At 40.9% G+C, this 21,638-nt stretch overlaps 1 protein-coding gene across 1 annotated transcript; it reads right to left on the reverse strand.

Moving 5' to 3' along the window:
• Window positions 1-656: 656 nt before the first annotated feature.
• nt5dc2 (5'-nucleotidase domain containing 2) lies at window positions 657-19,986 on the reverse strand. Its single transcript, XM_018749089.2, has 14 exons — window positions 19,330-19,986; window positions 15,962-16,146; window positions 15,545-15,619; window positions 14,920-14,975; window positions 14,325-14,418; window positions 13,146-13,274; window positions 11,727-11,787; window positions 10,993-11,095; window positions 10,701-10,802; window positions 9,646-9,727; window positions 5,230-5,316; window positions 2,724-2,864; window positions 2,505-2,569; window positions 657-2,171 (listed from the first exon to the last, which is right to left on the reverse strand). The coding sequence occupies exons 1-14, from the start codon at window positions 19,721-19,723 to the stop codon at window positions 1,910-1,912; spliced, it is 1,836 nt and encodes a 611-aa protein (XP_018604605.1). The 5' UTR covers window positions 19,724-19,986; the 3' UTR covers window positions 657-1,909.
• Window positions 19,987-21,638: the final 1,652 nt, after the last annotated feature.

Raw genomic sequence — 21,638 nt, forward strand, 5'->3', positions numbered from 1 at the left:
AAGATAGACTTGAGTCAAATCACTCCCAGACTTTTAGCTGAGGAAGTAGGCAAAATGAGTGAGTTGTGCAGTTTGATCGAGAGATCATGACAGGAAGGCAGGCCAGCTGGGAGGTGAAGGATCTTTGTTTCAGACAATATGAGTTGTAAGTGATAAAACATCCAAGGCAGAGATGTCCAGAAGCAGGCAATTTTAATGGCTTTTATTTTAAAAAATTACCCCATAAAAGGTTTTCATTCTTCGCAAGTTACTTTACAGTACATTGCTGTAAGATATTTCTTCCAGGGATTCATAGCAGAATAAGAGCGCAGGAGACAGAAGAACAGGGAACCTGTAGGCAGCTCTCGGCCACTAGGAGGCTGCACTACCCGCAGAGGCCAGCAGGGGGAATCAAGTCCTGCGCCCCACGGAGATAGCGGCGCTTCCCTCCTGGTCCTGGAGGCCCCCAGTGTGCGCAGCCTTCCTGTCTACAAACTGCTCAGTGTTTCCATTTAACTTGCCATTTTACAACGATTTGAAAAACTCCCGTCTGCTCCACCGACCAACTACTGCCTTCGGAAGAACAATGTGAATTAAACACAAGTGCAAAAATGAAATACCTGACAAATGATAATGCAGATAGAGAAATATTGATCTTGCCATGAAAGGGGGGGGGGGGGGGGTGCCAAAAAAATTATTCCATTCTTTACACTGAAGTGTTTTATCCAGTCAAGTGTGTGCAGCCGGCTGTCAGAATGCTGTTTTTTATGAAGTCCACTGCAGGAGGACTCCAAGTACCAGAAGTACAGTATTTAGTACTGAAATTCCATCAGTAATTTCATACGGTGACTGCAATTTAACCTATAGTTGAGGAAGTAGTTTTAGAAGACAGAAGTAGACAAAACTTTATTAATTTTAAAATCTCAGCAGACATCTGCCACAGTTCATTTAACAAATTTAAGAAAACAAATTAGTATACTTGTGCGTTATCGCTTCATCCTCTCGAGCTTTCAGTGGACTTAATGTTTTTTAATGACCAGGATATACAGTAGTAGCTGGCATTTCAAACTGATTTAGTAATACTGTAAAAGATATTAAAGCTGGATGCTTTCAATATTGTCACCATGGCATTTGCAAACCTTCCTGATTCCAAAGCTTTGATCTTCTCCACAATAAACTGAGAAAAAAAAAAAAACTCTTGTTCTCAAAGTACCATGTTTAGCCTGTTAAATCACCAGTGGCAGTCAAAGAGAGAACAATCTCTTGCACACTTCCTGGTATACAGATAAAATCCCTGCCAAGTTCAGACAACACTTAAGTGTTCAATAGCAGGGCAGCTCTTCTTGGTTCACTGCTGCAACAGCACAACTCTACACATCTCTTCCCCACTGCTCTCTACATGCTTACATTTGGCATATTCACCATGCAGAATCAAGCAACCTACCTTCAGCCCAACTGGTGACACTTTCCCACCTGGTCCTACTTAGAACAGTAATGTCTTGGGAGTAATGTCTAGAAGCTTCTGGTACAGAAAAGTCAAAATGTGAACCTACAAGATTAGAATAAAGCCATATTACACAAAGCTGCGTAACTGTAAAACCATAACTGGAATCTTGTTTTGGTTTGGTTCAATAGTCCTATAACAACAGTGTTTAAATCTGACTCACTGGATGAACAGAAAAAAAGGGGTAAAGTCCCTGCATTTCCTCAGCAAAGGTGTTTGTATTGTGCCCTAAGAAAAGCAAATACTGTAATAATGAGAACCCTTTCAGCATGTTTACCACCACTGGAAGGTAATCTTGCCCAGCTCAGGTCAAATACCACCAAGTCCAAAAGGAATATCCCAAAGAGCAGCAATGGTCTACTAGAGTCCAGTTTCAGTTTGTAAGTGTTTGAAACGGTATGTACACAGCGTTCCAGCACTAGTCCGTCAACGGATGTGGGTCATCTCCTCCAAAAAAGGGGTCTTCATGCAGCCCGTGCACAGCTGGTCCATCCACAGAGGAGCCTCATGCTGCAGTGGCGTGCGCCGAGGGTAAAACGTGTAAGAAAGGTCATAGTTCAGCAAGCAGCTGATGGACGCCATATAGAGATCGGAGAAACGGCAGAGGCGTCGCGAGAAGTAGGTGGGGTTGTGGCAGGTGCGAAAAATGCTGCCAAACTGGGGGTTGAACAGATTCTTGGTCACAGCCCTACGAAGGAAGGTGGGAAGAAAAAGACAGAGGAAACAACACCCATAAACCTTCCATTTTTGGTCACTCAATCAAGTAGCTCCAGAAATACTGTTAAAATAAAGGCTATGCTCAAAAGGCAAAATTCTAAGAAACTACCCCCCCCCCTCCCAGCAAAAAACAATGCATTTAAGAACATCCAAATATGGATTAGGTAAGTTTTTTGTTCAAATCTCAATTTGCATTTTTAATAACCACCAACTTTTCCACACAGATCTAATTAACCATTAAAAACCTTATTCATGGGAAAATAGAACAAGTCAGCCTTAGAGTTTTCTCCTTTTGAGAACTCACCGAAGTTCCTCCCTTTCTTTCAGCCAGTCCTGGAGAACCTTCTGGGACTCTGGATCCCGATGCATCTAAGAGTGAGATGTAAAAAACAGGTTGGCATTAATACGTCATGAACACAAACAAGCAACAAATTGGAACTGACTGGCAGAAGACTGAATTTTACAGATACAAGAAAAAGAGGATAACATGATTACTGATGGCAGGTAGTAGGTGGTGGTATACCTGCATGCGCTCCAGGAGGCCGGTGAGGGCCTGCAGCCAGGTCAGGCTCTGTGCGTACTGCTCTGTGTTCACCACCTTGGTCTCCATCTCCAGCTCTGGCACAATGGCACCAGTGCGCCAGCCATGGCGAAGCATCAAATCCTAGAAGGGTGATAAAGACCAGTGTCAAGCTTCAACTGGCAGGGCAATCTAGTGCTTGAAACTGAAGATGGTCACCCCTCTAACTCTCAAGTGGAGGTCAAACGAAAAGCAAGCTCTCCGGAGAGCTTCCCTCTACTGTAACACCATACTGTAACAGTAAGAGCCCTGCAGCTACAGTATACAAGGTGGGGCAAGGCATCAGACCTGCAGCACAGGCAGAACGGGACAGTTGTGTGTCACAGCTACCGAACAGACAGCGCTGGCTAACAGAACAGTTCAGTGTGTGGTCTGGTCAACCTCGTGCTGCACAAAACAACTCAAAAATGCAAAGTCTTTGACAGGATGGATGGCAGAAATTGCTGAACCCTGATGAGCCGTATATAGTTCAGTGTACTTTTAGCTGAAGTGGTGCAGCAGGGGTTTTGCACTTGGAGGATTTATGAAAAAGGCCAAGAGTTAGATTTGAAAACATGTCTGAATACTTGGAAATGTGTGTTTCTTCAAGTATCAGTCCGATGTTGAACATTAACTATTTCAGATTAATTTTCCCCCCATTAGTCATTTTTGGAGTCCACTGGGGAGTGAATGCCACTCCTCACCCTACTGCAGCTCTCCCACCAGTTACCCACATATGAGTCATGACCTCATATGTCCACCATCTGGAGTACTAATGAAATTCATCTGTTATTAGTGGCGGGCGGGGGGGGGGTGGGGTCATTTTTGCTGATTTTATAGACCTTCTATATTGACTACTGAGATTATTAGATGATAGTTAGAATATACTTTGAGGTTTTGAACACTGAGCATTAATTATTTTCTGATTGCAGACTTACTTTTGGCCAACTGTAACAGGACATTCCTCCGCCTCTATTTCAGTTACAAAAAAAAAAAACCAACCATCACAAATCATTAAAAGCAATATTTCATCACCTTGACTTTTTGAATAGAAGTAGGTAGTTTAATTTAAAAAAAAAAAAAAAAAAACTTCCTAGTTTGTAAATGTTGTGGCCTTTCACTTATTCTGAATAAGCTTCTTACCAATATCAGTAAAGTAAATGATGAATTAAACTGTCAGTTTTTATTAAAACCTTTTAATTCTTTACATATTCCTGATACATTTCTCAGAGCAAATTAATTTCTTCCTTAAATTGTTCTTTGTAGAATTAATAATGTACCCTTGAAGTTCTGCAAGAACCCTTTTCACATTGCAGCCAATCAGGAGTTGTGGTTTCACAGATTTAGGGGTTCAGGCATTTCTATTCTTAGCTCAACAAAAGCTAACTGTGACTGTAAATACATGTTTGAGACATATAATGTCTCCATTCCACACATAATTAAAGGGGCATTTTGAAGTGATTCCATTACAACACTAAGCTTCCAAAAATAGTTCTTCACTAAGAGAGCAAACAAAGGAACAAAAGTCAAAGACTGAGCTAAACTCTTGACACAACACTGATTATCTTCATCTTAGAAACAGAATGTTTTTGAAATAAATCAACTTCCAAGTAGTTACCCTATAAAGTTTGTATAATTATTCCATCACAGGCAAGCTGAGAGTCAACAACAACAAATTTATGTGCACCTGAACCCTGACACTGCAATCATTTATCCAAAACTTTGCCCTACATCAGTAATATTGAACCAGCAGGACAGATGAGGACACATGGTTTTGTGGGATCGTGCAAATACACTTATCGCTCAATGAGGAAAACCAAAAGGACAAAAGAAAAAAAATAAAAAAAAAAGACCTTGTCAAAATGCATAAATACAGTTTTTCCCCCCACATAACAGTTATAAATGCAATACAACAGCATCTATAAATGTGCTTCCCACAAGACGCAACAGGAAGTATAACACATACACACGTGCATTCAAGGGCTGACACCTCAGTGCGTGCCATTTCGTTAAGTTTGTCATCACTGATAACACTTATTTCTCCAAGTTTAGAGCTTGACACATATGCAGGAAGTCAATCTAGTTTTTAAATTGCCTGGAATAGTGTACAACCACCCTCTGCCTAACAAGGTCAACTCATGCTGTTAGACAAATTCCCATTGTAAGAGGATCAAATTAATATTTCCTGAGGAAAAACAAAATGTTGTGGATGAAAAATGTCACCTAAAATCTAAATTACAAATGGGGAAAAAAGGTATTCTGACTCATAACAATACTGACATATGAATGAAAGTATAACATCAAAAATTTATCTTTTGATGTTATACTTTCATTCAGTTCTTATTAATTACTGCCTATCCAATGCAGGCTTGCAATGGCTAAGAGTTAAATCATATGCACACTGATTCATGTGGTATCACTGAAAATAAACAAGCAGGGGGGGGGGAAGAGAAAAAAAAACCCCACTTACTGCCAAGTCACTGTAAAGGTGGTCCCCAAAATAGAGCACCTTGGACCCCCTCCAACCGGTCAGCCTCAGGAAATCAAACAAATTTCCCTGAAACAAAAAACAAAAAAGACAAATATTTATCAGACGCTAATGATATAACCGCAATTCCAAATGAAAACACTATGAAGAGGAACCTACAAAAAGACAGGTCTTATAAATTGAAGTGGTTACACAAATTTTCAAAACATCTGGAATAAGAGGTGCATAAATGTTTGAATTTAATTTTTTTAAGCAATAAATGGGAAAGCACTTGCACACATAACATTAAAAACATGACACGCAGAGTTTGCTCTATTTATAGCTTGTTAAATTCATTTTGGGACAGTCCAGTATCCATTGTATTAACTTAATGCATATTCACTGCAGTAATTATTGTCTAACTTCTGTATTTCAGGCAATGCAATTACAAAAAGGTGTTACTACTAAACTTGTAGGATCTTGCCGATATGCACTTTTGTACATGTGAAAAGTGCACGTTTCATGACTTTGAAATACCGGTGGAGGGGGTGGGGAGACAGGAACAGTGTTAAAAAGATGTTGTACAGCCAAGTTTAAAAACTTTAGCACTACTATGTTTCTAGACAAATTTTTATATTTATTAATACTGTATTTATATAGACTTATAAACACAGAGCTGGAGCAGAGACACCGACAACAACGTTCCAGGAGAGGCTGAAAGAACAGACGACTATTAGTGACACAGCAGGTAGGAAAATGGGCTCCCATGCTTCCTGTTGCAGCGATGATCAGTGCTCACATCAACAACGCCAAGTCACGTCACCAGCACTACCAGCACTGACCTGCCCTCTCCACATGCTAAAGCCTTCTGCTCAACATAGCAACACGCAGCTCATTGGTCACTTCTTTGCAGTGCTGGCCAATCAGAGGAAGCCACCCAGATGAGGGGGGGTGCATGCTGGGTTACCGTTTCGTGGCCTATGCCCCACCCAGGACAGGCAGGGAAAAAAAGGGTACAAAGGAAAACACCATAGCAACTTCTATAGCAATGCCTCCAACACATATGTGAAATTAATCAGACTAAAACGTAGCACCACGGAGTGCCAACACTGGGGACACTGCATTTTAGCAGCAGACAAGACGTGTGAGTTATTTAAGTGACATGTAGAAATGCTTCACGTTTAAAATTTAAGAATGGAAATATTAGAGCAAACATTGTATACCTCTTCATAGATAATGAAGATTTAAAAATATTCCCTCAGAAGATGTAAAGAACACATTTGTGTAGAACAAACAAGCCAGCAGTGAACTTCAACTCCCTGCTCTTCACCCATGACTGCTGTCGGCATGAAAAGGAAATCAATCAGCAGGTCAACAAAGGCGACCTCCACAGGCCCCAGTGTCTGCGCCCCGGATCCCGACTGACGCAGACCTTTGAAAGCCAAACTGATGACTCCGGCCAGTCTCAGACAGCGCACAATGCAACCCATGTAAAGGGGGAGAGCGAGTGAGCAGCTGAGCCGGTGGAGCAAATTCCTCTTCCTGTCTCCATCGAGGAGTGGCAGCTCTTCATTTCCCAGACAGTCATCACCAGGCAGCGCTGGACGGGCCCCAACCCGGCTTGGCCCAACCCGACCCCACCCTGCTCATTCAGCACATAGCAAACGAAGCAGTGCCGACGTGCAGAACGAGGCTCCGCCACATCTCTGCATGCCAGCCTAATCCTGCACCAATCCACCTCCACAGCAGGGCAGACAGGCTGTCGACTCATTCAGCCCCTCGGCAAAAGCGTACCGCTCACCGCACTGAGCGTACAGGCAGCGTTCTGTTTCAGCTGGAGCAAAGCCAGCTCTGAGGCTAAATTTTACCGTATTATTTTAAAAGGAAGAGGGTCATACACTGATGTGAAGGAATTTATTTCAAGTTTAACAGCAATTTGATATATGAACTTTGCGACATATAGTGACAATATGGTGAGAAGTACCTCGTCCGGGTTCACTGCAACCGACTGCATAAACACCATTTGTGGCTTCTAAAAGCCACAATTAGCCTGTAGAATAATGTCAATAATGAGACTGAGATAACCTGGCGTGAAAATGTGCAAGGAGAACAATGGAACATCAAAACTTTACACATAAACTGCCTCCCAGCAAAACAAGTCCTCCTTTGTGAGACTGGGGGTTTTGTATGATGAGAAACAGATCAACACCTCCTTCTTAGAACAACTCCACAAAGGGAGGTTAAAAGGTCATTAGATGAAACTAGGGGTTAAGAGAGAGGAGGGGAAAATTGAACAGCTGAAACAAAGAACATACCATAGTCTATTAATGACACTTAGGACACTGAAAAAGAAGAGATAAAAACACCCTAGAGGTAACAGATAAAAATCCAAAATGGCTACAACAATACTGAAAATACTGCATGAACCCGCCAAAAAAAAAAAAATGTAATTGTAAAGCAGGAAGCTGAGCATCAATGCATGTTGATCTCAAAGTGGAAATGCTGAAATCTGACACAAACCGTGGTAAAGCAGAACTCACAGGGCACGTGAGCGAAAGCAGCACTTTTGGCTCTGAGCTGCCTGAGCTCAACAGGAAGGCGGGTTTCCCCAATCTGTGCGAGAAGGTTTAGAGGAAAGCGGATTCTGCCTAGAGGAATGTTAAAAGCCGTGACGTGTAGTCGGGAATGGTCTCATGTTACTCACAGTACTTCAGAAAGTACTGAACTGCATGGACTTGGAGAGGCTGCAGGCAGCTGACTGCAAGCTTGAACCCGACCCAAACAAGACATGTGATGCACTGACCAGAAAGATGCCTCAAATACAATCATCAACAGTCTGTTGAATACAAAGGCACCCATCTAAATCGACATCTCCGAAAAATTCAAAAGCTACAGGGTAAATGGTGGTTTCCATAAACCGGAGGACTAGCATGAGGTTAAGTTCAAAATATATTTTTTAAACAGAGTGTATGTATCACTCAAGTAAAAAGTACATTTAAAGAAAGTAAGAAACTGAACTGAGACACATAAAAAGTTATTAAATTAACAGTTTACAGTTTATGGAAGTTTGTCTGTGAATAATACCAAGGGAAAAGTGTTTAAAGCCAAAGGAAGCCTTATTTGTGCTTGCAGCACAGTAAGTAAAGCGGCCCCTCCCAAGCGAAGGAAAAGGCTGCACTCCGTAAACCGCTTTGTCATTCCTGCCGAGCAGCGAGAACAAAGGGAGAACTTGGCCCACAGCCCTTTGGCTCTTCACAGCCCAACAGGAATCATTCACAGGGGAAAAAGTACAAAAGTAGCTCATTCTGTCACTCTGCTTTAGAACTGTCCCAACAAACACGTCCAAACGGACAGATGCTTTCGTTAGGCATCAATAATAGCCATTTGTTAACTGTATCTATCATTACTCTAAACAGTAGTGCCTCATTTTATATATTTGTGTTATTTTTAGTGGAAAAATAAATTTATAATCTTAACTCACTCACTCACTCACTCAAATTAGTCCCCCGAATGTAGATTGGCACAAAAGTTTTCCAGCAAAGGAAAAATGTCTGAATCACCCCTGCTGGGAACAATGAACTCATACCAGGAGAGAAAAAAAAAAAAAAAAAGAAATCCATTTAAATGTCACAAACAAACAAACAAAAATGACCTACATATCAAGTCAAGTAGGACAGAAGTCCATAGGGACTGTCTTTAGATGGCCATTCACTTGTCCAGAGTGGTGTCATGGCAAGTCGGAGCCTAACCCGGCAGCACAGGGCGCAAGGCTGGAGGGGGAGGGGACACCCCCAGGACGGGATGGCGGTCCGTTGCAAAGCACCCCAAGCAGGACTCGAACCCCAGTCCCACCAGAGAGCAGGCACAGGCCAAACCCGCTGCGCCACTGCACCCCCCACATGCACAAATACATTGTTTTAAATTGTCTTTAGTTATATGTGTAACTTAAAAGCGTCAGTTAATTGGCTGGTTACCAAGAGGTAACTTAACTTGGTATTAACAGGCAGACAACTACCTTTAACTTGCAGAAAGAAATCCAGTACCTGATAGGTGCTACACAACAACAGTGTTCATCAGCATTCGCCTTTCAAATTACTTGACTGGGACTTATTAAATGCACTATGTATTTCAAATCACAAATGTGGCAGTTGAAACATTGCCATCATTTTTCAATTCTAAGAAATACTGTTAAGTAATGTGGTACTATTACCAGAAAAAAAAATTGATAAACCATAAAAATTGTCAGTGTCTAAACTGTCAAAATCAGTTGAACTCTAAAATTATGCATTCCATCAACAGACAATTTTGAAGAATTAGATGCTTGGCTGTAACAAAAACCAATATATACTGCATTCTCACAAAAACTAGGTCTCCACATCAAAAGACAAAAAAATGTCATGGTGTACAGTCAAATCTTACTTGTTTGTAGATTTGACCCTTGTCCAAACTGTTTATTTTGTCCCACTGGAGGTCACCATTACTGTCCAAACGCCGGAATGGCCTGCAAAAATGTCCAAACGTGTAAAATTATACTAATTGTACTTTTTAGTGAAAGATTTATATGTTGAGATCCTTTCGGTTCAAATACAGTTTAGCAGAAAGGCAACAAAGGCGTAACACTGTATGTGAGTACTGAGAACCAACTAAATACTACAATGCAAAATTGTGCCTTTTTATATTTACATTTATTCATTTACCAGATGCTTTTCTCCAAAATAACATACTCAGAGAAAAATAGTGTACATTACATCAGAGAGGGATCTGGATGCAGACACATGATTCTAGAGTAAGGTTAATTTGTCACATTCCACCCTACGAATGGGTTTAAAAAAAAAAAAAAAAAACTGGTTATTATAAAAACGTGTTTGAAACTTGCTTTTAAAAGAGTAGAAGTTCAACTAAAACAAGTGTCACCATTTTAATGTCAAAAAAGCTGGATGCAGCAGTGTATGAGCACATTTTCATATTGTACAGCTGACACATAGGGGGTGTCCTTTTTTGGCCAAGGGCTTACAATCATCATTGTGAACTGGTCAATGGGCTGCATGTTTAAAAAATAAGTTAGTGGTTCGAATCCCACCTCCAGTTGTAGCACCATTGAGCAAGGTGCTTAACCTAAATTACTCCAGTAAAACTGCTCAGCTATATAAATGGGTAACTAACTGTAGGTAGTTTAATAGCGCAAGTCACTTTGGAGAAGTGTCAGTTGAAAAAGGGTAAACTGAGGTGCAGCGTGTGTCTAATTATAACTACATTGCATGATTCAGTAACATTTATACTATATAAAATAATTTTACAAATGATCTTACAGAATGCATTATGTAAAATGAGGAGCTACATTCAAACAACCCTTTGTTTAAGCACTGAAGAGGGTATTGCTGGGCAAATACCATTGCTGTAATAAGATCACCAGTAGCTATGCAATATTTTAGTGCTATTGTGTAAGATTAAAAGTCACAGAATAACACACTCACTTGACGCAGTCATTGAAGAAGTGGGGCTTGTCAGCTTGAACAATGATCACGTCAAAGAATTCCCGCCAGTCCTTTCCAACCATGTATTTCATGCCTTTATCCCTTTAATCAGAAACATGAAAAGATTAGAATATCGCCACACAGCAGTGACCAAAATCACTGAAAACCCCTGTTCAGAATTTTGTTTACAGGTATTCAGTGAACTCTATACTGAGTGAACTACTTGGTGACATTAAAGAGTCCAAAAACCTGTTTAGGAACAGAGTAGGTCTCGCCAAAAGGAAACACTCACACAAAGCTGAAGGGGCTGTTGGTGATGAGAAAGAGTTTCTTTCCATTGCTGACCAAGCGATGAAGAACAGCATATGTTTCATCTCCCCTAATGATGTACTTTTCTAAGAGTCAGAGGGAGAAAAATAAGAAAAGTTAACCATCGTTATCAGTGCCAGCCTTATACAAGCCACTGAAGGGAATAAATATCCACTTAAAATATGGGCACCGGAAACCTAACAGGAAGTTTATATGTAAACTTTTTACTCTGCATACCACACAAATGGCATTTTAAAAATTGAATACAAGCTGGTCCAATTAAGATTACAAAGATAAGGTAAACTGCTACCAGCAGGAAAAAACAAAGTTACATGAGTAATCCTCTCCTTTCTATGTGAACTTTGACAAAAGTATTTAAACCCACCACAGTGAAGGTGGGAAGTTTTATTGTTGTGCAACTGGTTCAGACCTAATATCATTACAACGGAATTACAACTGGCACACACATCCCAGAAGTACACAAATCATGACGCATGTATACCCTCTTACGATAAAGCATCATAGCTGTGTCATATACTGCCTCATCCTGTTTAACCAAGCATTACTCCATAACACTTTAACAGCAAATTTATAAAAGAATTCGGGGCAGACGACACCATAGTAACATACAGTGTATATGCAAACACCGTGTAGTTTCAACTGTCAATCAAATAAATAGTGGAACAAACGTGTATTGAGGACATTAGCTTCATTTACCCAGGTCTTGCATGATCCACTTGTACATGTAGCCTTTTATGTGCACCATCCCCACAGCATCCTGAAGAACAGAGAGACTCAGTACATGAATTCCAGTTTTCTAACAAAGTGTAGAAATTAACAAAAGTCTTACCTTTTAAATCTATTCTGCGATTAAAATATTTCACAAACAAAAATAACACACATCAACTGAGGGTCTTAGACATTCAGAAGGACTTTGCTATCTATGCTATAAATCTGCTTCTCTTTTGAAGAAACTTTTCAAATCCACATAAAATATACAGCACTATTTCTGTTTGCTATGTATTTCAAAAATTCACATATGCAATTTGATATTTTGAAACATTTTCACACCTAAGCTGACTTTTTATGAAAAGAAAAATCATGCAAAAACCGCTGACGGTTTAAGGGAATCTCAGATCTCTTGAAATAAGACTACCCTGTCAGAACTAGAAAGTTCTGTACCTTGTTTTTCTAGTAATACCATACATTGCATGCTCACTGCAACAAAGAAAAGCCCACGAAGGGGTGGTGCACATGGACATTTGTTTTCCCACATGCATATTCCAAAACCAAACAGTACAGCCCTTGTCAGGGTGTTCCAGCTCACTGACTATGTTTACAAAGCTTTGAGTCTCCAGTTGCTTCTTGCTTATACCCGTTTTCTCCGTATGAACAAACCTGTAATTGTCAAACCCACGGGATATAACCGTTTCACCTCTACAACTAAAATTATATTCTGCACAAAGTTTGAGACGATGTGAATTCTGGAACAGTATATCCTGCTCAGAGACTAACTGTACAAACAGTGGCCGACCACTGCAGCTCGATGAGGTTCGAGCTCGCTGGCAGCGCCCATGGCTACAGCCAGAGGGGGAGGCACCCTTTCTGAGCACAGGCAAGAGCAGAATTGAAAAATCAGACCTTTGCTTGATCCAAGTACTCTGACAATGAAGGAAGGGCTCAGGAAGACAGACACTTTCAGCCACATTTACATTTATTCATTTAGCTGATGCTTAAACCAGAGGAAGTGCTTATTAACATTAGACTGAACTGTATCGGAAAGAATGAGATCACGTACAGATTTTTTTTGCAATCTGGAAAAGACTTAAGAAAATAATGGACAAGTTTTAGTTCTCAAGCTAGCGGGTGCTGTTTTGGCAAGTGAACAACTCGTTCAATACCAAATTTAAGGTTGCAAAAAAAGTGCTTTCCAAGTGAAAGGAGCTTTGTGAATCAGTGAGGACTAAAATTTAATTAATTACAGCAGAACCTGCCTTGTTTTCCACATTCATTTTTTATCCCTTGCATTCATTAACTTGCCTTTCAATGCAATCCATTTTGTAAAGCAGGAGCCCCAAGAGGCCCTGCAGAGGCTGCTGCATACTAATGCTCCAGGACACACACACATACACTCACCGACACATCCTTGTAGAGGTGAACGGGGTCGTACTCGATGTCGTTGGAAATGAAAAAGTCATTGGCAACAGCAAGCAGCGTCATCTCTGGCAGGGAAAAGACATCCATGAACTGCTTCATTTTAGGGCCCTGCAGAAGGAATTATTTAACATGTAGAGGTTTGATCTGCCAGAGTTTTAACAATAATATACATATTCATGTGTTCAATGTAGTAACTTGTTATGGAAAAAAAAAAAAAGTAAATATATAGTTTTCAAATCAAGCATTTTAACACAATGCAAAATGTACAGATTGTGCACACAAGCAGATTCACATGTGCCTCAAATACTAGCAGGGGGAAAAGGGAAAAAAATTCTTGACCATTTTTGAAATCTTGAGCACTTACAACAGTAAGTTCTACACCAGTAACAAATAATTAAAAATGCTAAAGGGTGGAAAGAGGAAAAAAAATGATAAATTAATAAAGCTTGCAAAGACTACTCTTGGTAATTATCAGCCATCATTCTGAGTTATCTGGTTTCCCCTTTCTCCACACTCACTTTAGGGAAGTCAAAAACACATCAGAAACTGGAGTGTTTGAGGGTGTGGGCCAGGGACGTTGTTTACCACAAAACGTGCTGCACATGTCTTTGGGTTGAAATACCCAATACTGGAACAGTAAGAATGTACTAGATCTCAATTCCAAAACAATATAAGCAACACTTCTTAACCAAGCATTTGGTCACCTGGCTGACTGGCAAAGCCCGCTTGCTCATTGAGTAACTACAAATTCCTCCTTTTTTTGGGCTGAAAGCGATGCAAAGGGCACGCAGAGTCTGGCAAAGGCCCCTGCGCCTACATGGACTGTCGTGAGGCACCCAAGGAGAAGGAACTTTAACACACTTGGCCTTGAGAAGCCAACATGTAACTGGCATCTTTAATGCTCCTTCTCCCTGGACACTTGCCATGTACTGTTGACACAATTGCCAGTAAGGGACAAGTTCACAATGACACATGTAACACTGTTTAAAAATAAAAACAGAGTAAAACAAAATGTAGTACAGATTTTTTTCTGCTAAAAATAAAGTTTTACAGCTTTTCCAAATATGTATAAAATAGAACTTTTGAATGTTCTGACAACATTGGAAATGAGAGGCCACGAAAAAGCAAAAAGCCCACATGAGGAGTTAAGTGACTTGCCTTGCCATAGAAGCCACTGACTTGGTGAAGAGGGACGTGGTGTGTTCCTCCGTACAGCTGCAAGACTTCCTCATCTGGAACTGGACGTAGACCCCTGTGGAGTGAAAGATTTCATCTTCTGATAGCTCCTCTACATGAAATAGTAAAACAAGTCTATATATTTTAAATATGTGGACATATGTTGAACATAACAGAAAAGGAATGGTAGTTATAAGTTATTGGAACAAGATCTTCATCTGTGGCCAGAATGTGGCAGGCAAATTCAATCATATTTTAGAGCTATGCAACAAATACAATAAACAGGAACACGTTCTTTTCTTTGCACTATTATACAGTAGTGCCAAAATGCAAACTGTGCAAGCCTTTAAAAGATGTAGATATCACTGGGATAATTCTGTACTATATGCAATAAGAAAGTGCCAAAATAGTAGCAGCTCTGGTGGTAGTAACTGCCTATACTTTACTTAATTACCATAGGCTTCAAAGGCAACCTGTTGTTTATCACTGTCTAGGGTATTACTGGCTACAAAATGTTTTCAGGAAGGTTCACAATGTACCAGGGGCTGCTGTACATGAAATTCAGATATTTCCTCACCTGTACACTGTCCCTGGCTGAATGTAATGGAAAGCATCTATCTTCATCAAAAGACCCTGAAATACAAATATGTATTCATTAGTTACCAGCTCTGTCTTCACTCACTCACTTTCATGAGCTGTTTGTCCTTGTCAGGTCTGGGCAGCCCAAAGCCTATCCAGGAATTAGCAGGTGCTATTCTAGGATGGGTACAACCTGGACAAGATGCTAAGCCCATCTCAGAATAGTCAAGATGTAGACAGTCACACATTACGAGCAATTCAGAGTGGCCAATTCATCTGAAAGGCATGTCTATAGACTGTAGGAGGAAACCTACACATTTGCCCCGCAAAAACTGAGCCAGACAATAAACCCCATCCCAAACAGTCTAGATGTTGTGAAGCAACAGCGCTACCGCTGCACCACTGTTCCATCTTTCTGATGAAATTGCGATTACTTGCAGTTTTTTAGTTAAACAACAGCAGTTTCATCACAAAATGTTATTTTCTAAATTTTCATTTAACCATTACAGCATAAGGTCTATGAGTAAATTTTTTTTTAATGAATTTTGAGTTTAAACTAATACAAGCTCTTTATGCAACAGAACACGTGACATGAACACTACAATTACTCCAGGGCTACTCACCTTCTGAATATCATAATGAAGTCCACGAGCTGCAAAGTTGGGTATGTAATCATATCTGCTGATGCCCTGTGGATACTGTAAAAAAGAAAAATCACCCATACTGCATATCTGTCACAACAAGGCATCGCTCACCCCCAAACAGGCAGACCTCTGATAAGAAACCCAGGCTGCTAAGGGGGCCCACTTCTGTGGGCTTCCATCTACAGGCAACTTTAAGAGGCAAGGTGCATTTAAAAACAAGCAGCTGAAAAGGTAGAGAGGCATCATAACAACTTTCACACAGAGGTTCCATCCTATCAGCCAAAGCACCAGGTAGTGGTGAGTGGGTAAACACTGCAGGTGGGGGCAATGGGGGAGAAAGAGAGAGGAATAAGTAGAAAGGAAAAAAAAAAAAAAAAAAAAAAAAAAAGTACATACCTTGTAGTGTTGGATGAGAAACTCTCTAGCTTTGTTGTAGATCATGGCATCTAGCGCACTTGAGTAAAGAGCAAGTGTGTAGTCATAGTCAAAGCCATAGATGTCCACCTCATCCAGGTTGACTTCATTGTTAGCATAAATGGTTGATGGATTCAAGAGGTTGCACACACCGGGGGGGATCAAGTCTGCAAACACAATGGGAGAAAATTAAACTTAAATAAAACAAGCGTAACTAACTACAGGAGTGACCAAAGCAGAAAACACTGGGCACTAAAGTATTTTAACCCTTAATTAAAACATTTTCATATATAACTGAATACATCTGGATATTATGCCAAGCAGAAGAGATGCAAAACTCTGGTCTTCAGAAAGTGGAGGCTTACGATTTGTAGAGAACACATTCCAATTGGTGTCTTTACTCTTGGAATGGAAAAGAAGACCCGTCCTGGGTGTGTCCCCTCCCCCTCCGGCTTTACGCCCTGTGTTACCGGGTTGGCTCCGGTTCCCCGCGACCCCGTATGGGACAAGCGGTTCTGAAAATGTGTGTGTGTGTGTGGAAAAGAAGAGGGTGTGCTATTTATTGCCAACTTTTTTTTTTTAAATCCTGCAATACACATGTACTAAAAATTCCATCAAGGATCCTATACAACCACAATGTAGGCCACACTCATAAGTCATTATCCAGAATCAATAAGTTCCACTCATCGATGCCAACGAGGCTTTGAAAAAGAACACGCAATGTTCCAGTCTGCATATCCAAGTCCCTTGGTTTTTTTATCCGATAATGACATAAAAATGAAGTACAAACACAAGTTAATTTGCAACAAGTTTCAGAGATTTGAAAAGATAAAAAAAGCATTTGGCTGGAAAGTTTAAAAAAAAAAAAAAAAACCTACAAAAGAACAATAGTATTTTTATTTACATGTAGGAGCATGACTACTATTAATACAATTGTTAACAATAAAAACATACATTCCCCCATAACAGTGGTGCCAAAACAAATACATTTGGAGACATTTCACTCTTCTGTGTTATATGCGCTGAGAGCAAAATAACCAAAGTAAACACAGTGACTGGATTGCTCTGAATGCACGGTTCTATGTGTACAACACCAGCGCAAGTACCACACAGCATTTCTATAATTAAAATTATGAAATAGTGAAAGAACATTAATATTTAACAAGTCTATGATTTCATTTGTGTTTTGTAAGCCATTACAAGCTTAGTTCTATGGATTTAAAGGGGTTTCTGGTTTTCTTGTTGCTCTTGGGAAATGGCTGTACAGTGCTCTGGGACAACCACTGTTTTACTTTGTTCATTGAAGGACTCAGTTTAATAATCATTAGCACTAAGAATACGTTATGGTGAAACTGATACCGCAGTATTCAAAATATAATTAAACAAATAAGCAGTACTTAGTCATTCGGTGAATTGTTTGACAAATGTGAATGAAGTTCAAGTTTATTTACATTTATTCATTTAGCAGATGCTTTTGCTGAGATGTACGTTGCTTTGGACAAAAGCGTCTGCTAAATGAATAAATGTAAATTTTTTTAAAAAAAAGTTGAAAGCACACAGTCCTGATAAGGATACATGAGCAGTGCCTACTTTCCCCCTCAATTTTACTTTTCCGATTCCTCTACACCTCCAAAAGACAAACCTATACATATCCAGGCCCATAAAAAACTAACAATATTAATTTAACCACTTCCACACTTTCTACCACACCCAAAATGTCATATTTGCAGCTTAGAAAAAGAAAAAATTTGTCCAAATAAACTTCAGTACTGCCTTCCAAAACAGCCAGACTAAAGTGAGCATCTGAATTGAACACTGAAATTAAAAAATTTGTTCTGAAATTATTGAAAAGTTTAATCAAATCAGCTCAATTGTTAACAGGCTGACAGAATCTTTTCCACATACCTGAAGCCATGAGCATGCGGTTATGAGCTGCTGGGACATTTCTGAAATCATGTGGGAAATCTCCACATTGCCACTGAGCGCAAACAAACTCAGTGTCCAAAGAGAAGGAGATCAAGTGGAAAACAAGAGTCCTTGTACTTATTTCCATACATTTCACTTGTTCACAAGGGAATATGTTCATACTTCTACATCAAAAAAAAAATATTTCACTAACATGTTCTCCTTGCTGTGATGAAACAACTTGTCTTGCCTATAAATGTGAGGCTTATAATTTACTTTTATTTAGCAGATGCTTTTCTCCAAAGCGACTTCTAACAAACTACGTAGTGTTACGAGCCCACACACCTTATTCACCAAGGTGACTTACACTGCTAGATACACTACTTACACTGGGTTACTCACCCTTACATCAGTGGAACACACACACACACACACACACACACACACACACACACACACACACACACACACACACACACACACACACACTCTCTCTCTGTCACTCACACACTGTGGGGGAACCTGTCTTGTTTTTTTCCCCCCATGCAAAATGATTCAGCTGTTTGGGAACAAAGCTGACCATGCATCCTGTTTGTTTATACGTTTACTATTATCAATGTACATGTGAAATGATTAATTGTGGAACATGGGTTCTGTACATGGCCTCTTTGAATTTATAATTTGTGCAGGTGTATGACATTGTCAAAAGTGTAAATGTCATTTCTCTTGCAAGGGCTTTTTTTGCAGCACGTCTTTGGACTGTGGGAGGAAACCAGAGCACTGCCAATTTGACCAGAATATCCAAAGACATAACACATTTATGGAGAGCGAAACTTTAAATTAAATGCTTCAGCATGTGGTGAAACGTCAACTTGGTCAAGTGCTGATGATGACTGAGTGACAGATACCTCACATATGAGTGACTTTCAGGATGTGCTTTTTCCATTGTACTTGAGTTCACCTGGAGAACAACTTGAAGGATTACATGGACATTTACAAAGCTGGAAAGTGTACTTATATTTTGCCCTTTTATTTAAATGTCACAACAGAGGAGGTGGAAGCCCAGGCTGGTGAGGCCCGTACTCTGGAGACAGAAAAAACACCCTGCCTGTTGTGTGTAAATCATTGCGAAGTAGCTGATAAGAAATTTATAATAATGTAAGACGTCGGTGTCTTACCGGCGAGTTACATAAACTGCTACAATAAATTATAAAAAAAGAATGATGATGATGACAGACAGCAGATGCAGACAGCGTGTCATTGCAATTCTAAACTTTTCCTATCTGAATGAACGCAAAAAAAAGCGCTCTGCTGTTCTACAGAATAACAGGCTGCACTCACTCAAATGGCCGAGGTTGCTGAGCTGCACTGACTGCGAGCGCATTGATTGAGTCCTCAGTAAAACGCACTTGTGTCTTTGCTGACGACGATTTCGCGCTACGCACCGTGCACCAGCCTCTTCATCTCGTTGTAGCGGGACCACAGATACGCCTTGCTGTCGACCTTGGGGGCCGTGGACGAGTAGGAGCGTCCGGACACGCCGAGCGAGTCCTCCCCGCGCTTCTTGCCCACCACCTGCAGCCTGTGGTTCGGGCTGGACGGGGGCGGGGGGACGGACGGGGACACGCGAGCTACGCTCGCGCTCGCGTTCGCATTCGCCTCGGAGTTGCAGTCGCCGTTTTTGCAGCACTTAGCGCCGGAGGCGTCCGCGGGGTTCAAGCCTCGCGACGCCAGACTCCCGCACGCGAACGCCTGCACTTTCGCAGAGCTCCACGGTGCTACTGTGCTGCTCTTCTGCCACAGGGAACGGCACACTTTCCATAGTTTCTCGCCTGACATTTTCAAAAGTAACCCTAAAAACTTGAAGCTAATCTAGCGAAACAAGCCAGGGCTGCGCATCCCTTCTCCTCCGCTCCCCTTGTGCGCAAACACTACAGTGCAGGCAACGATCATAACACCAGCCAGTGATGCATCGACTGGCGGCTTTTTCCAGGATCAGCCAATAAAATAGAAGAAAGACTTTGATTGACTGTGTAACTGTCCAATGGTAGAAGACTTCTTCGTCCGTGCACTGTTGGGCGTTCGACCAGCCGAAAAGATGTGTTTACATGTCATGTTGCCCAATACGTGGCTGCGATGCGAATTTAAAGAATTCCATCAGATGAACTGATTGGCTGAGAATGTTCCTGCAGGTCGATTGCATGCATGGGCTACGTGACCACTGCGAGGGCTGCGCCTCCTGTCTTGTCTAAGGAGGACTTCATGTTCCCGAAGTTATTGTTTTTGTGAACCGCACATTTGCAAGTCGGAAACTGTACAAAATGTTTTTAAACGTCCAGATGATTTCTGAAAACAGACCGTTGTTGAGTCGCTCTACCACTATTTCTTACTTCAGAAGCGAAGCTTTTGTTTGCCACCAAACAAAGGAAGTTTTCGAACGAATCTTCAGTATTTCAGTTGATTTTTGCCACTGCGTGGACACCGAAAATACAGGATGTAGCAATTCAAACCAAATACTTCGTGATGTTATTAATTAAAACTAAGTATTAAAACGCTCTAACCATTCGAAATACAAATTCCTGATTAAAAGTATGTCGTGGAATGTAAAATACAGTAAATGTTTACTCCCGTCGGTTCAGCTGCCAAGCGTGTACGCTTATTCCTGTGCGTTTTCTTTGAGCAAAACGTTTTTAATCGCTACGGTAATGTATTGTTTTATTAATGAACATGACATCAGGTCTTGCTCACTTCTTGGCCACAGTCTCACTGAACGACTGAAGATGTAAAGACACGTTCATACATTTTTCGGGAATAATATTCAGGTTTTTGGTCTTCCAAAAACCTTAATATTATCCCCCGAAAAATGTATGCATAACAATTAAGCATGCAATATGGGCGTCATTGAACGGGAAAGCGGACAATGCCAGCAGTGTGCACGTTTTCCGCGACTGGATATGTGTCTGTCAGTGCTGACGTGACGAGAGTGTGCAGCTCGCGCTTCCCTGTGCGCGCGGAAATGGTCTCACTGAGCTCTTCGGATCGAACCTCCCTTCGTAATGAGGAATTGAGCGCGATTAAGGCTTCAGCTTATGCTTTAGCGTCGGTTCCTTTAATAACCGAAACCTCAGCGAGCCCGTAAATCTTTGACTCAATCACCCAAATAAACTGTCTGCTTTTGTTTGCACCAGTTAGATATTTTGTCAAAAAAAACAGTAATCATTTTAGTATCTTGTGCGTTAACTGACAGATAAAATATGCAAATACACAAAGGAGCCACAATGAAGCAATCGCGCCTCACATCCTGCTTGAGATATAAACAATTAAGATAGACACTAAGTGGGCTGCTCATCAAGCCGTAGTTAACTTTTTCCACAGATAACGTTTGGTAAACTAAAAAGGGGAACCTGGTACAGTGCTTGCGATGACAAGAAAGTGTCGGATTCATTTGTACAAGGTCGCCACCTAGTGGCCAGCAGAAGGTGCTCGTTTCAAACTGAAGCAGTGGATTTACAATCGCCGTTGGACTGTTGACATGAACGCGCCGCGGTCGCTTCGCGCTCTAAGTTTCGCAGATACGTCGCTCCATATTTGTCGACACGTATCTACACCTTACTTTTAATCCCACACATACTTCACTACAACCGCAGAGGGGTGCATAATGTCTCCCCGTAGAACACGTTTTAACTATTGCAGCAAAAACTAAAATCCTTCTGGTTTACCTATCATAACCGAAAAGTGCCTTTCGCACCACGTG

This window comes from Scleropages formosus, chromosome 19, assembly GCF_900964775.1.
Source record: "Scleropages formosus chromosome 19, fSclFor1.1, whole genome shotgun sequence".
NCBI lineage: Eukaryota > Metazoa > Chordata > Actinopteri > Osteoglossiformes > Osteoglossidae > Scleropages > Scleropages formosus.